This window comes from Charadrius vociferus, unplaced genomic scaffold, assembly GCF_000708025.1.
Source record: "Charadrius vociferus isolate BGI_N301 unplaced genomic scaffold, ASM70802v2 scaffold195, whole genome shotgun sequence".
In the NCBI taxonomy this organism is placed as follows: domain Eukaryota; kingdom Metazoa; phylum Chordata; class Aves; order Charadriiformes; family Charadriidae; genus Charadrius; species Charadrius vociferus.
This window is the reverse complement of record NW_009648539.1, coordinates 2,641,217-2,658,364: the sequence shown is the minus strand read 5'-3', so window position 1 is coordinate 2,658,364 and position 17,148 is coordinate 2,641,217. Positions and strand designations below refer to the sequence as shown.

The 17,148-nt window shown below is 39.7% G+C and overlaps 1 protein-coding gene across 1 annotated transcript in view; it reads right to left on the bottom strand.

Annotated features, from left to right (window-relative positions):
• Positions 1–11,160: 11,160 nt before the first annotated feature.
• Positions 11,161–17,148, bottom strand: part of LOC104287232 (biogenesis of lysosome-related organelles complex 1 subunit 4-like) — a 6,693-nt gene continuing 705 nt past the window's right edge. Inside the window, exons 2-5 of the mRNA XM_009885906.1 lie at positions 16,833–16,904; positions 15,713–15,814; positions 14,830–14,964; positions 11,161–11,437 (exon numbers count right to left, since the gene is read on the bottom strand). Of these exons, the coding sequence (XP_009884208.1) occupies positions 11,339–11,437; positions 14,830–14,964; positions 15,713–15,814; positions 16,833–16,904 (408 nt within the window). The 3' untranslated portion in view covers positions 11,161–11,338. The remainder of the gene's footprint in view (positions 11,438–14,829; positions 14,965–15,712; positions 15,815–16,832; positions 16,905–17,148) is intronic.

Sequence of the window (17,148 nt, the reverse complement as noted above, 5' to 3'; positions counted from 1 at the left end):
GGTATTTCAAATGTTCATTTATATCCTCATAGTTGGTTGTTAAACTTTGTACTGTTAATGTTTTAGATTTCTATAACATTCAGCCGCATTATAAAGCATCATCCCCTTGGGGCCTGGACTGCTACTAAGGATACAGTATCAAGATCTTCAAAAATGACCAGAGACACCTGCATGTGATTTTCAGTGCATCCTGTGCAATCATAACTTGGAAAAGAAGGCTTCTCTGATCTGACAAAAATCCAGTGTTACCTACAGGAAAAAAACGGTGCTTTTTCTGATCAGAAAACAAGGAACTCAAAATCACCACTCAGGCACGAAATGTGAAAAGTATCAGTACAAAGTAAATGAAATGACTCATCAGAGACTGGAAAGCAGTGTAAGCTGAGATACACAAAAACAAAGAGGAAGGAGGGAGCTAGGCTTTTTTAGCATTTTAACATCACCTGACGAAATTTCCACACTAACGAATATTGCTGATCTTATCAGATGGAAATTTGGAGGAAGTATGTACAACAATAATTAAGAATGCAATCAAGTCTTTGAAAATAATGAAAGCAATTAAATAAAAGCTACTGCTAGATAAATTTGCAAACTGTAAATCATTAATATCCTTTTACCAGTTTCAGGTAGTATCAAACATCCTGGAACCTGCGTGGAAACAAACGCAATTTCTCATGTGCTTTGTGATGTATCAGAGCACCTCCAAACGCATGCTTGTTTAATTACTGCATGATCCCTTTACACAACGAAAATACTAGGATGGCATTGGTACTATCCAATAGTGGGCATTGGAAACTATCTTACAGGAATAGAAATGCCCTGACATGATCAGATCTTGACTGCAGCATTCTGCGTCCTATAGCAACACCTACTAAACATTTCTGGAAAAGATGCAAAAAAATTACAATGTGGATTGACTCATTTTTAATTGTTCCATCTTTATGCTAAAAGGAAAAGAGAGCAAAAACAGCTGGCTAGAAAAAGTAACACTTAACTACTAAAGACTGGTGTGATAAATATTCTTTCTGGAAATAGGTTATAGAGCACATAAGAAGGAAAAATGCAATTTGAAAGGAAGTGCTTGAATCATAACAATCAGGGAGTTAGAGGTAATTCATTTGCAGTAGAGCTATTTCACCTGCATCCTGAAAATCTGTGGCTAAAATTTTGGTGTCAAACTGAGTATGTGACATTCAGATGACAAAACTGATTCCCCCTTCTACACCACCTTCCCTTTTTCTCTCACCAAAGCAAATCCATTTCACTTCTCCGCATCAACCCCTTCTCTTTACCTTGATGTGACTGAACCTAACGCTTGCAGTCTCGTAACTTCCTCTGGTACCACCATACGTAATCTCACATCCTTCCCCTCCTTTGTTTTCCTGTCTCCTCTGGAAGCTTCCTGCACCCCTTCTCACCAGCGGTTTCTCTTCATTGTCCCCCAACCTGCCCTGCGTGACCTGTTGTTCACTTTGTGATAAGCCCTGGGCAGCCACAGGCACTCTCGGTGTGCCCAACAGACTGCCTCAGGGCACGTGGACCCAGCAAGGCCAGTGTGGTGGAACTGGCAGTGTGAATTTCCGGGCCCAGGTGGGATTGTGCTGCTGCCTGTTGTCTCACAAAGCTTAGTCTTCACAGCCACGTGCTGACAGCCTCCATACAGGCTTTCCAGTAGCTTCCACCAGCCAGACATATTATGGATAAACCTGTAGAAACTCAGGACTAAACAGATGTCTTTTTGACAGAGCAAGAAACCCCACGCAGATCCCAGGTTTCCCGTTGTCTTCCCAGAGGTCTACCTTCACACAGACGAGTACCTATCTCCACCTGGCAAGGAACCCACCCAAGCAGGATGCTGCACCAGCTATGTCTGTTGCGATGGCCCCAGTAGCACCACAGATTTCAGCCTGCAAGTGCTGCCCACACAGATCCCCAACTGCTTGCAGGCAGGTTCAGACACATTTAAGAAGGCCTGTGATGAACCTTTTCGCATGTGCACGCTCTGATGGGTCCGGTTGATGCAAACGCCTGTCATCATTAACATTTGGAATCATTAATTCATTCCACCAATTGGAATGAATCCGGTGCAATTAGGTTCCCGCACAGACTGGGGCAGACATGTGACAGGGCTGTCATACATAAGCCCTGCCAAGGAGGCGTGTATGCCTCCCAGCTGCCTTTGAAACAAGCACTAAGCAGTTTCTCTGTACATCAAACCATATGTACAAAAAAGTTTGTGAGCAAAACTAAATGTAACAAATCTGCTCCTCTCAAGAGACTCTTAACAAGTGACCCTAAGGACCAACAGCATTCATAGGAATATGAATGGATCATATATGAACAACATCATATATGGTGACAAGAATCATGAGTGAACAATACAGCGATGCACCAGACTATCAATGCATGTAGAAAACCACATATTGAGGTAAAAGGAAAACAGGGCAAAAACGATGGTAGAATATTTGAGAATATTCCTCCTGTTCCAGTTTTGCCAGGCTTTGGCTGTGGGATCCAGACTGGTATCGCTGTTTCACCTGTAAAGCAATCCAGCCTGCGTAGCAGGTCACAAAAATTCAACTTTAACATGGCTGAAGATGTTAATTTTTATTGCAAGAGTTCACATTAATCTCTGCTTTCTAGTTTGACCATAACTCGCAGATTCTGAAGAGACTGAAAAGAACTGAGCCGAAAAGAGCAAGCAAAAGCAGGGCTATTTTTGCTATTTCTCTTCTCAGTGCTGTGCTGTTCCTGGGTGACCACATCCACAAAACCCTCACACAGAAAGCAGGAGACTGTCACTGCAGAGTAATCATTGACTTTAACTTCTTCCTACACATCGCAAGATAAAAGTAGCGCGTGATTAATCACCAACAACAGTCTTAAGGGCTGGATTCAAAGCAAAGGTTTTTAGGGACAAAATGTGGCAATATTGTTGTCCAAAGGAGAGTGTGGCACAGGCACTGCTTTTCTCTCCAGGGGCCCAACACCCTCCCCAGCTGACATTCTTCAGGCTCAGTCCTTGACCACCTAAATGTCTGAGAGCACAAGCGCACAAATCTCACCAGAGGAGGGCACTGAAATGCCCACTTGAGCCTCAGGATATTTCTTGATGTGGGCCAAACTACTGGGGCTCTAGCTTCACAAAAGCACCCAAGGAAAACCCTTGGCATGGTTGCTCTCAACTAGGTCCAAGCAGGACCTTCCATAAGACGTGTCACTTCCCACCTCTGCGGATGCTTGGGGTGCTTCCTCTGCACCCTGCCATGGAGAACGATGTGGAGCCCCTGTTGTTCTGCAAGGGGCAGGGTCCAGCTCAGCCTCATGGTACAGAGAAGTTAAGGTAAGGAGTGGGAGGAGAAGGTACTCTGGAAGGACTTCTGGCCCAAAAAAAGGATTTGAGGGCATTCTAAAGGAGAGAGTTTCTGTCAGTGCTACAAAGTGTTACCTTTCTCCTCCAAGGCTGCAGTGGGCTGAAGAGCACCTGGTGCATGGTGTTAGGACACTTTGCAGGCTCTCGGCTTCAGCACAGTATCTCGGCCTGAGGTTAAACAGCATTTTTCCAGGACCATTGCTCTGTGGCGATGATAATAAAATTCCAATGACAGCTCAGGTGAGCACAAATAAGACCCAGGAGTCAGATGACCAGGCCAGCTGCTCACCTCCAGTAGAGGTATATCCATACATAAACACACTGACTCCACAGCATCTGCGGGTTTGCCTTCTTGCACACAGCCCTGCAATCTGCCACTTTTTATATCAGATCCACATATGCAGTAACCTTTGTTTGAGCAAAACCATCATCCTACTAACTGGAAGCACCTCCTGGTGAACAGACATATTTTTAGCCATTACATTAAAATATCCTTGTATATAAACCACTTTATGAGTCAGAAAATAAATTTGAGCAGTTACTCACGAATGAGATCACACAATTATGATAGGTCCTGAAAACATCAGTTTAAATGTTCAGAAGAAGACAAAAAAGCACATCCGATATTGGGAATAACTAGAGAAAAATCAAAGAAGGCCGCAGAGAATGGGATTGTGGTTCTGTTTAAACCTCTGATTTCCTTGCACCTTGAATTGCATGGGCAGTCCTGGTTTCCTCATCTCAAAAAGGATACAGCAGAAGTGGAAAAAGATCAGAGAAAGGCAACAAGGGCATGGAAGCTTCATACGCAAAACAACAGTGCTTTGAGTAACCTGATCTAGTGGAAGATGTCCCTGCCCATAGCAGGGGGGTTGGAACTAAATGGTCTTTAAGGTCCCTTCCAACCCAAAGCATTCTATGATTCTTCAGCCAAGGGAAGAGATCATGGAAATTACAGACATCATTACTACAAGATGATGAGCAACACAGATGGCTAATGACTGTTGATTGTGTCCTCCAATACAAGAATTAGAGGATATAAAAGAAGCGTGTGGGAACAACATTAAAAAAATGGATGTGGGAAGCAGCAAAGAAGGTGCTTTGGCAAGGAGTTTTTATTTTTGTGCACATTGCCTCTTGCCCTACTGGTGGGCACCGTGGAGAAGCGTCTGTCTCCCTCTCCTTCATTCCCTCCCTTCAGGTATTTATGCACGCTGATGAGATCCCCTCCAGGCTGAACAGTCCCAGCTCTCTCAGCCTCTCCTCATAGGAGAATTGTTCCAGTCTTGTAATTGTCTTTGTGGCCCTGCATTGGACTCACTCAAGTACGATTTTATCTTTCTTGTATTGGCAAGCCCAGCACAGACTTACCAGTAAAGACTGAGGAACAGAAGGCATTGATCACCTCGGCCTTTTCTGTGTCCTGTGTCACCAGACCCCCGCTGCATTCAGCTGTGGGCCACATTTTCCCTGGTCTTCCTTGTGTTGTTTATGTATTGTAGAAGCCTTTCCTGTTGCCCTTCACATCCCTCACCAGATTCAAGTCCAGGTCAGCCTAACCCTATCCTGCAAGGCCAAACAGAAGCTCTATCATCCCCTGGGTCACCTGCCCCCACTTCCATCTCCTGTACGCTTCCTTACGATGTCCGAGTTTAGGTCTATGTCTGTCACTCCTCCATCATCTCCTCCCCAGCAGCTTTCCTACCTGACCCTTACATCAGGTTCTTCTCTTCACAATTCCCCTGCATGAATTTCATTTCCATATTAGCGACCCAATCAAGTCCTCAAATATAAACTCCAGCACCATCACATCTGCATTCATCATGCAGGTTTGGTTCAGTCTTCGTACTCCTGAAGAGTGCTGTTTACCACCCTGGGGCTATGCCTGTCAGCAAGTAGCTCAGCACAGCAGAGGCAGATTTGCAAGGAGAAATCCGATGTTCAAGCTAAATGTTTCATTGAGCTTCATCTTGACCTAAGACTAGCTCAAGGCCAGCAGCATGGAATGAATACCCAACAGCAGCTGTAGTGTGTCAGAGTAACTCCTGAAGCAAGTGTCTGGCTGTATTCGCTTCAAAAAGAATCCATTTCACACCTAGAGACAGTTCCATGGTACAAACTAATGAATGCCAGAATCCTAACTGAAATGGACACCGGAATATCATCCAGCTTGCTTTCACTGATCTCCTTCTATTGTTGATTTTGTGTCCTCATAATTTCATCCAGCACACTTGGCAAAGTCTTGGCATATCTCACTGGTACATGCAATGAGTTTGCAACGGCACTGCTCATCTACCCTGTTAGCTAACAACATTATAGCTGATTCTCCTTAGGCAAGATATTTCTGGCATTACTGCTTTGTGTTTTCCTTGCTTTGACTACAGAAACACAATTAAATCCAGGAAAAGTCAAGCTAATAAATCCAGAAAGAAAATACAATTTTTGTTCAATTATATTTTTTAGTACTTTCCCCCTCAATAAATATTTTTTCCCTTAACAGTCTTCCAATACACTGGATTTTAGATACAACAGGCACAATTCCAAAAAAATACCCAGCAACTACTGACACCAAGAACAAGGGCACTGCTTATCACCAGCAGTTGAACCATTGTATTGGAGTTGATAAAACATAGCTGGAAGTAGGAACCTGAGCAAGACGCACAGCCCACAGACATCAAAGCAGCTATTCCCAACACCTCTTTTTTTTTTTCTTCCTTCCCTCTACACTTCCAAACAAATTGCAAAGCCCTCCTTCCAGAGCAAAGGGCTAATCCAAGAAGTGTGAGGAAAACAGATGCTAATTCCATAGGACAACTCGTGGAAAAAGGAGTCCACTCCTCAGCTCAGTGAGGTGAAAGCCTACAGCATTTCCCTGGTTGCACATCTCCCTGGTGACACGTGTCCCTGGTGACACCACTAGGAGAGGTCCCGCTGGCACTCAGCTTTGCTTGCCTTCTCAGGGGGAGTCCTGGGAGCAGAGAGGTGTCACCTCTCGCCCCTGTATCTGGACATCAATGCTGGGGCTAGACTGTCTGGCTTGGCAGGACTGATTTTTAGCCATAGCAGTCTAATGGTCTGGCTAACTCTACCTGCAAGTCCTACTGCTTTCATAAAAGTAATGGCGACCTGGTCCAGAAAGTCCTTTCACAGTTTTTCCAGTATGGCTAAAGCCCCTCTTAAAACTGTGTACTTGGACGTAGTGCACCCTGAGGCAAAAAAGAAACTGTGAACAAATAACAAAATTGCATGCGTATGTCAGGTTTGTTGGGGATCTTCCTTCATACCTCCCAGTTCAGGGATTTTGCCCTCATCTGTTCAGACTGCTGAAAGCTCTGTCACCACAAGTTTACGCCTTAGCATTTGCCCTGGCTTATCTCCCAACTATGCTATTTTCTGCCTCTTCCATTCCTGCACGAGGCTCTTAACCATTCCATTTTTCTTTTTTTGCATTAATCAATCTGAACCAACTTTTCTGCCAGTTTGCAGTTCTCTGCAAACCTTTTAGACTGAGTCACATTCAGAGAAACATTTCAGATGGTCCTGTCATACTTAGTGCCAGCTCGCAGTTTTGAAGTCCTCAGACTGCAGAAATTTCAGCTATTGCTTTTTTGTTTTTTTAAAGGTTTCTTTCTAGACCACTTGCTTGTAAAGAAAATCCTGAGCCTCACCTGTAAGAAACAGATGGCAATTAATTTATTTTAAAATAATGTAGGCATCGAGCTATTCTCAAGAAACCTACAGTTTCTGAACAGTGGGAGACGATAAATCAAATGGGAAACTTATCTTCCGTTCTTCATTGATGCTCAGCAAGTGCCTTTCTCCGCCCCGCCTCCCCCTCCCTCCCAAATTCTGTTCTGCTGTCCTTTCACTCAGAACTCTCTAAAGGAATCCTTGCTAACATTCAGTTCATTTTCTTAGCTTAATCAGCTCATTCATGTACCTCTATTTTCACTCGACTTTTTTTTAAAGATTATTCAAGATCCTGTATAGATAGCACATACAGCTGAAAACATCGTATTTTATGACTATTTCTGTAATTTCAGTGTCTTTTTTTTATATTACTTAAACTGATAGTCCATCAAATAACGTACAGCCAATATTAGTTGACAAAAATTAAATGATGCTTTGAGTCTTTCATGTGGATTTTGCACAGGATACTTTGGTTTTCCTATCTTTTCATTTTGTCTGGTGTAATTCCAAAGGCGTTACTTCAATTTTTCTTTTTCAAACTGTGTATCTACAGGAGACTGCATTCTGTATCACCAGCATTGCTCAGTACTGCCAATGAGCAGTACCTTGTTTCCCTTTTTTCTTCTTTGTGTGTTACTTAGCACTTCTAAGACATTGATCATCATGCATAATTTGACTACTACTTCTACCGTTTTGCAAAATCCTAAAAATGACCAGCATTAAAAGTTTGTGAGTAGATAACCTCACGCAAGACGGCAAAGAAAATTCCCTAAATCTCCGAGATCAGCTGGAGCTGGAGCCTGCACTACCACCTTTAGGCTGTACTACCACCCATCGGCTTAAAGTAGAATCTACAAAAGCAGCAGTGGGCAAAGCCTCTACTCGGCTGTTGCGGCACAGCCTGCCACAGCAACCTCGCTCCGACAAGGCTGACAGTCCCAAGAGTTGAAGACTCCTCTTTCCCGATGGATTTAGCTGCAGTGGCTAGAGAGATTAATAACCCTCACTATGGAAAGAGTATCCTGTTTGACCATAGCTAAATCTGAGAGGGATTTTGGCTTTTCAAGGCAGGGCTTCTTTCGGGGCATATGGGATTTTCTTGGTAGCTGGCCCAAGACTAGAATTTTTTCCTACAAAAACTGAGGGAGTTTAAAAGTCTCATCACTGAATTTTATTTTTATCTTTTTTTTTTTGTAAGGGAACCTTAAAACCTTATCATTTTCAAATGTAAAGTTATCTTCATAGACGTAGATACAAGCTATCTTGCTCATTTTCTTGTTCTGGAAGGTGTTTCACTCAGGATAACTCTCTACAGGTCACGATCTTAGTATTTGGCAACAGTTCCTGTGCAGGACAGAATCCAAATTAAGCTTGCTATATCCTTCTATGATTTCTTTAGGCTTTATAGCACCTGCAGTAGCATTGCTCAAGAGTGGAACAAAATGTGTAGGTCCAAAACCAATGAAATATAAGTATCAATCTTTACGTCCCTACTTCAGGCGTAGTTTATCATATTACCTAAATATTTAGGTAAGACAAATCACATTTATTTTTGTCCAGAACCTATGAAAAACATGGACCTCTACCATTCAGTCCATCCTGCATATCTTCTGAATGGAGCTACATACATCTTACAGTAAACAGGTTATCTTTTAGTAAGCCACAGCATTAGTTTCAATTAGACACTTGCCTAAAATGTACCTAACTATAAGAATGCAAAAACTTTTAGTGTTACCTCTGCTAGAATAACTTTAAAATTTTCGCTTCGTCTCATGGAAGAAAAGTAAGATCTGTGTGTGGACTCTTGTTGACAGTAAACTGTAGCTCATTTCATACACTCGATAACCGGCAACCTTTAGTAGCTCAGCTCATTAAACATAATGTCTTGTCTTCCATAAGTTCTATCTGATGACCTCTTTGTATTAAAAACAGGTAATGTAGTGCTAAAGCTACTGGGTTCCTATCTTGGAACCCAAGCAAGAGGAGAAAGAAAAACATTGTAAAGAGAAAGATACAATTTTCTGGGTATATCAGTATCAGTTATCAGGGGATTTTGAGATTTAGATTTTATTGGCAGCAGGCAAAATAGTAAATATTGAGCCTAATTCATAATATATTATTACTGGTTTTACACTACTACAAGGTAACAACGGCAGACAGAATAAAGGAATATTCTATGAGTCTTTCTGTACTAAGTATGAACACTTGGGATTTTTTTAACGCTATTCCTGCTTGGCGAGACTGATGAGGAACAAGGAGACCGCTGAGGTAGCACAAATTCATCAGCAGAGTGCATGTGTAGATCTTGCCAGTATCATGAGAACGCCTTAGTTTTATATTTTTTCGAGACTATAATTCACAGATGAACTCTTACCTTGTTATTCTGTACCATGTATAAGAAAAGCCACAATTTATTTATTGTCTGTACTTCTGTAGCATTTCCTTAATAAATCTTCCGTGCAATGTCCATTATTTCCAGTTATAAACATATTTTGGAGCATTTACAACATAGAACTACACTAGTCATAGGAATTGCATGATTTTTGTGTGGTGTGCTTTGAAGATATCTTACATTTTTCATACAACTGTTTAACATAGATGCCCACTTCAGAATATGTGAATTTCTTCTCTTATTAATATGAACAAGGCAGTTGCATAAGCTTGCCGAGATCTTTATTATTTTAATATTTTAAACTATATCTTGTTTAAATATAAGTGCATTTTTGTTTCATTCAGCAGAGGGCAAAGTCGCTATTTAAGCAGTTGATTCATTTAATTAGAAAGGTGTTCTGAAGTTAAATTTTTTTTGTAATGTCAGTATTGGAGTGTTTAGAAGTATTTGGCTGTAGCCTTATGTTGTTACACGAAGTTATAGGTATGTCATTTCATTAGATTTAACTGAAGAGTGATAAGCCTTCAAGGATTATTTATGCATAAACAAAGGTATGACACCTTTGGAAATGCAACTGTTGCCGCAGTGGCACATTGAAATAATGAAATATGTAGGTATTCACAAAAGCAAGCAGCATGGGGGGCAAGGGGGAGTCCTTCTTCAAAGTTAAATGTCTTTTCCTTTCTGTATGCTTGCATGTAATTATTTTTCTAGACTCTTTACGTTAAAACTCAGGTAAATTTTATATTAGGACTGCTTTTGGAGCCTACTAATTTTGACTTCACAATCTTTGTTTTAATCTTTACTAAATGTTGCTTCAGATACTGTTGAGAACCTGGTCCCTCCTGTTGTTGGCAGACAGGATGATATGGTTTTCAAAGCTTTACCTATAAATATGTAATCCTTGCTCTACAACTGCATAACTTCTTCTGCACTTGCAACACAAAATCAGCAGACATGTTGTTCTTGCCCTAACGCATTCCTTAGTCCTCAGAAATTTGAATTTTGGGTATTTGTAGTGAGTTACATATGCAGTAAAAAAGCAGTGGTAAAAGCGTTGTTCAGAGGAATACAGCAATTTATGATTAACCCCTGCTAGATATTATATAAGGCTGTATGCAACAAGGTTCTCGGAAACAATGGTGTGGTTCGATACTGTCAGGCGAAATGCAAGACCACAACAGCGGTTTGATAGCTATTAGTTTATTGATAATATACTCACACTGCAATCAGCGCGGGGAGCCCCAGTAACTGCATGGAGGATTGCGAGGGGACAGCGGACAGCCTGGTCAGGCACCCAATCGAGGCTCAGTCCAGGGACATCCCTGCCTCAGCTTAGATACTTTTTGACAGCAAGTTATATATATATATATATATCATATATATATATAATGCCCTCCTGATTACACATCAAAAAAAACACATTGTGGGGACCATGTTGCAAAACTTGGAGTAGATGATTTTATACAGTTTTTCTTTCACTTCAGTAATTATATTAGGGGTGAAAAAAAAAAAAAAAAGACATCCTTGTGGTATAGCTATTTACACTTGCAGCAGCACAGATATTTGTGTTAAAAGATTTATATATAAAAGTATGTTTCCTATTATTTCCCTATTAAAAAAAAAAATTCTAATGCAGAAGTATTTTTAAGTTCCTTCCCCAATATAATCTGAAAATGTATACTGTGTTTACGGAAGACTCGAAATAATGTACACAAACAAAAGATTACCTGAAAATACTGCCTGAAGGAAGACAATAAAATCAGAATGGCAATATGCCATCAATAATGCTCAGAAATGAAGCTATTTGAGGTTAGCATTTCTTTTGTTCACTTGGCTGTCTCTATTCTGGCTGATTCATATCAATCCCAAACCAAAAATCGTCAATAAGGTGCTTCATTAAGACATGGAAAATAGTCTTCAGTCTTGAAGAGGACTGGAGGTTCATAGAGAGTCTGTTGTTGTCGTGAGGAAGACGATTTCTGCAAATTAGATAAATTTATTTTTCGCCTTCTTAAAAAAGCAAGGTTTAAAACAAAGTCTACAGAGCTAAAATGCAAAACGAGAAAAGTTTTAAAGGTGTATCTCCTTAGTCAGCTAAATTTTTAACGATAGCTCAGACGGGTCTGGCATGTTCTTTATGTTAGTGAAGAAAAGCAGCCTTTGACTTTTGCCGTGCTATGACCTGAACAGACGCAGTCCCGGAAAACGTGAGATATGCCAGCTTTGTGGGAGCCAAATGGGTAATCTTTTCCAGCCGATGGTATAGTCATTGTAACCTTCACCCTTCCAAAGCCAAATACCTTTACCTTTCCCGCTCCGGCCTTTGAGTTCCCCTCAGCCACTTCCTTTGAGTTAACCCTAGTCTGTGTTCTCATTTCCTTGGTTAAAAAACTCATGGAAACACACCTAGCAAATGTTTCTTTCAAGAAGGTTGCTGCTCCTGCGGAGTTTTTTCATCAAGTATGTTAGAATATATGATAAAATATATGTACTATGACATACTGTTAAAAATAAATACAGTAGTGAACTGGAAAAGACCTGTTACACCGTTTCTCAGGAAAAATATACATGTTTCTTTTAAATGTTAACTGCACTTTGCTTTGCTATACCAATTAGCTCATTTGAAGAGACAACAGCAAGGACCACTACTGGCTATTGTGTCACCTTCCCGCATGTAAGTAATGCTGCACCGCAACACACACCCAGTGTGTGTTCTCAATATATGGTCTTGAAACAGAAGGCTTGAAATGAAGACTTCATTCATTAAAAATTATTTGCAATTCATGAAAAGATTTTGGCGAACTATTTTGCAGAGCTCTCAGTCAGTTTGTCTGCAGGGTTCTTCAGGTACTTTTCTGTCTGTCTGGGATGAAGAAGTTAGAGTCTTCACCAATAGGAAGGTTAAAAGCATACCAAATATCATTAGTATATTTGGAGTTTGGAATGCTTTTACAGTACCAAAATGAGGACACAATTAAGCTTACTTACAAAACAGCTAGGTGGAATTTTTCCAATATTCAGTTGAGCTGTATATTTGTACTCCATATGAAGTCTCATGTCATATACAAAATCACTGATTTATGACATTTAACTTATATTTGTCTTTAACTTTATGATACCATTAATTTCTCTGAAATAAGTTCGTTTTGCTGTTCAAGTTGTAATGCAATAAAAAAATACAAACAAAGATCGGATCTATAAATAGTGGGTATTATCAATGTTCTGTATTTCTGAAATTTTGCGAATTGTAAAACCAGTATTTGAAATCAAATTGCTGTTTTTAAAAATTATTTCTCATGCTGTACTACACTGTGAGAAAACACCTTGCAAGCAAGGGGAAACTAAGGTCACAGGTATTCTGCAACTCATGACACTGATTTAAGAGGCACTATATTTGCATATGTGCGAGAAGGGGATAATTTCAATCCAGTAAGGAAGTTCACAGGCAGGCACAGTACCTACAATTGCCTAAGTACACATTTATGAATACTTATTTTTGCAGCTGCTTAGCAGATGTTTTTAACTTTTGAAGAGTCTACTCTGTCTTTAATGGTATTAGAAGTCTTACAGTAGTGTACTTTACACAGCCTGGTATTCACAAGGGAAGAACTTGGGGCAAAATCTGAAAGGGAGATTACAAAGCCGCATCTTGAGAGATACAAAATATATCTTTTGTGTGAAGAAACAGATACATTTAAATGTGAGGAGAGTGAGGAGACTTAACTAAAAATTGTAGCAAGAAAACATGAACTACAGCTACAGTGAAAATCATGACAACAGTACAGCCTTCTTTTCCAAAAGACTGATATATTGAACAAGCTAGTTAAATGTCAGACATGAGGAGAAATGTCTTTAGGCATTTTCATTCAGACATGCCTGTGCTTACTAGTGAAAATAGGTCTTTTACTACGCAATACTCAGTACCACTGCAGAACAGAGACCTGCCTTTCAGTTAATCAATTAATACCAGTATTTTCTGAGGTCTGATTTTATTGCCATCCATACTCAAACCAAGAAACCACTGGACATGCCAGGTTCAGCTTGCTGACACTTTCAAAGACTTTCCACCTTATTAATTGTGGAAAAACTGCTAAGCTGACAAAGTGTTCCCATCCGACACTAAAAAAAGCACTTTCTTAAAACTTTCAAATTTTTCAAATGAAGACTATAATTCCGTGGTTGACACCTGTTTTTAGCAATGAAATCGAAAATACTGTTCAATACTCAAGGCAAGTGCTGTAGTTGTTTGATTTTGTAATTGGCCCATAAATAGCAGCTTTATGTTTAAAAGAAAAAAAAGACACCACTCTAAACTTAAACACCAAAGAAAATTAAGGAACGAGAAGATAACTAACTTAAAGACAGCATGAAAATAGCAGTGAAAAACAGATTTGCTGAACTGAGTCTTACCACAACAACGCGTATTCTTTTTACATCTATTTGTCTCTCTTGCCACATATGCTTGCAATATATAGGAATACAAATACCTCAAACAGCCACAAGCATCTTCCTTTTCCTCTCTGCAAACATACTCAATTTCAGCACTCTCACCAGTGCTATGATACAAAAACTTGAGCTAATACAGGATGAATATAGGAAAAAATGAAGAAAAGAATCTGGGAGCTAACAATATGCAAGGAGAAGTACTTATAAATGGTGTACTGACGAGTGATGCCAAGAAACAACAGGCGTACAGAAGATTTTGTTGTATTTTTTAAACCAGGTTATTTTAAAACTAGAGCACAGTGCCAATTTAAGGCTAGGTAAGGTATCTCTTTCAAACATACTAGAAAGAGTACTTCAAGTCTTTCGTAGAGAAACAGTCCGCATGTAACAAGGAAAGATAGAGAAAAACACATCCTTAGAAAGCTTAACAAGGTGCTTACATGATTACTGAACTGTGTGGATTGAGTATAGGCAGAACCTTTATTTTAAAAAATACTGTGCGGTGCAGCTTTAATTTCCTTTTTTGGTAACTCTTCTGCAGTGATACTATCAATGCAGTATGATCCTTTAACAGTGTTGTCAGTACAGGCTCTTCCTACTTGCTTTGCATACCATCAGACATCAGGGATGCTTTAATATAAAGGCTTGTGCATGATGTGCTTGTTTATGCCCTTCACGTTTCCTTATTCATGTATTCAACCTTATTTTGGAAAGTTACACAAATCCTTGTAAGAATTTGTGGGTTTAAAATTTGAGTGGGTTTTTTTTGATTACGTCTGAGAACTTTGCAAAAATCCTAATACAGTATATAAAAGTTTTACAGTTAAATTCAGATATATGTGTAACAAACAACTTATTGTTTTAATCACCCACTCTGGTAAGCAGAGCAACTAAGCTGGTCACACGCTAACAAAAGGTTACTTACATTAAGGAAGGATGGCATGCTGATTGTGTGCAAGATTTTCTTGAATGTGCTCGGAAAAGCCCCAAGGTCTGTTTCTGCCTTTACCACTCGTTCTTCCAGTCCAGCTACACTGTTTCCAATCATTTTCACAAAAGCCTAGTGTGAAAAAAAAACCCAAAACCAACAAATAAATCCGACCTTTTCACTAACAAATTAGAACAGGACTATGTATTTCATGACAGTGGTGAAAGTTCCATTACTTAAATGAGAAGGAGTCAAAAACTCCATGCTCTATTTCCCTTCCACCTCTAACAAATCCATTTTATTGCTAAAAATTGCTCGAGGTACTTAAAAGGCTGCAAAACCAGGTTAAATCTAACAAAACAATCAGTATTCCTTTTCCTATTTTCCTTTCAAATAACCAGTTCGGACTTCTTGGAACTTAAGACTTCTATCTGCCTTTTTACTAAAAGTGGGACCAAGGATCTGAATCACAGTTTTGAAGCTTTACCAGGGATCAGACCTCTCATTCTACTAGTCTCCGAATAGCTCTCAAGACAATAATTTTGAAAAATACCATTAAAAACAAACAAACAAACAAACAAGAAAAAAGTGGTACTATTACTTTCTGAAAAAAGATGGCTGCCTCGCTTCAAGCAGTAAAAACACATAATTTTTTTTAAAAGGCATTGTTTTTGAATGCCCATAGTCTCAAAAAATTCTTAATAAATTGTGTTTGCTTCACTAACCTTGAAGTATTGAACCAAGATTGGACAAGGAGAGCAAAATGGATCTGAACACACACCACGTACACGCAGGTGCACCAGATGTACAATTACAGCAAATCATTGATTCTTCCCCCTGCTGAGAAACGGAACACGTCTAGAAGATATCAAATACATACCTCTAATTTGTCAATCTTCCTGTATATCTGTCTCATTTCTGTAGCTTTTGTGTAAATTTGAGGTATACTTTCATTGACAACTTGAGAGGAATCACTTCGAATCTAAAATGATTCAAAGAAATAATACAAAAGTCAATGAATAAAACAAAACATTAAGTAGTAGATTTTAGTCTGGAAACTAGAACTGTGCTCCAATTAACAGGTTAAAACTTGTAGTTTAAGAATACTAGATTAGTGTTAGTATAAAAAAATACTAGATTAAAAGTAATAAGCCAGCTTCTTTGTACAGTTTAGTAAGTGCCTTTGAATAAAATTTGTTTTGCATAGGCAAATATTTACCTTTATATTAAAAACAGGCTGTCTCAGCCTTATCGGAACTAAAAGATGGAACATTTTCCAAGACAAACTAAAGAATCACATATATTGTACAGATAGTGAAATTTAAGTAAAAAGTTTTGTTTATTTCTTCAACTTTACTTAAAAAAAAAAAAAAGCCAGGCACAGAATTTAATTTTTTTTAATTATTATTGGTTTTAAAAAAAAACAAATAAACAGCAAAGCTCCCCTTAGAGTAGTGCAGGAGAACCACATGCACTATGCTTTAAAGGACAGCCTGTATACCAGTGTCAGCTTATAGAAACTTTCCATTCAGTTCCCCTGTCTCCTCCCATGTGAAAATGAAAACAAAGCTGCCTTTCTGATGAAAGGGTAAAAAAGGGTCTCCTAAAGGCAAATTTAGCTTTGGAGGTTTGGCAACTCTGGTTAGATACTTTGATTACAAAACCCAGAGAGGACAGGTTTCATTAAAGGAGAAGCAGAATATTGTTTTGTCCTTTTAAATATCCAGCATTATGCCGTTCAAAATTGGATTCCGTGTATGTAAAGGACAAATATACAAGCAGAATTATGTAAATATGCAGTTATATAGCTATATGGGCATATTTTGCTCCACCATGAAAGCTGAGTAGCTTTCACAGATGAGTTATCTAATTATCAAGTGTGTCTTTATATTAGAACCTGTCTGCCTAGACCAAAGACTGCTTCCCATCTCGTGTTTTTTAATGAGACCATACATATTAAACTGCCTTCAAAAACACAGCTGTGCGCCAGCTGTACGTACCATGTCCAGCATTCCCACGAATTCATCCACTCTGGTCAGCAAATCTTCCAGGCTCTTGTCTAAGCTTTCTATCTGCAAAACACAAACTTTTTGAAGGTACTACTTGCAAACAGCCTCTCCCGAAGAAAACCTCCAAGCGCAGACACCGGCCCGGCCAAAACCCGTTTCACAGTAAATCCCACCTCTTTCCCACACCAAGCACAGGTGACCCCACGCACCGGTACAGCCCGTCCTGCACAGAACCACACCGTGTCCCCCTCTCCCCACTCCCTAAGGCCGCCCTCGCCTGACAGCCCCTTCCCCGTCCCACCCGCTC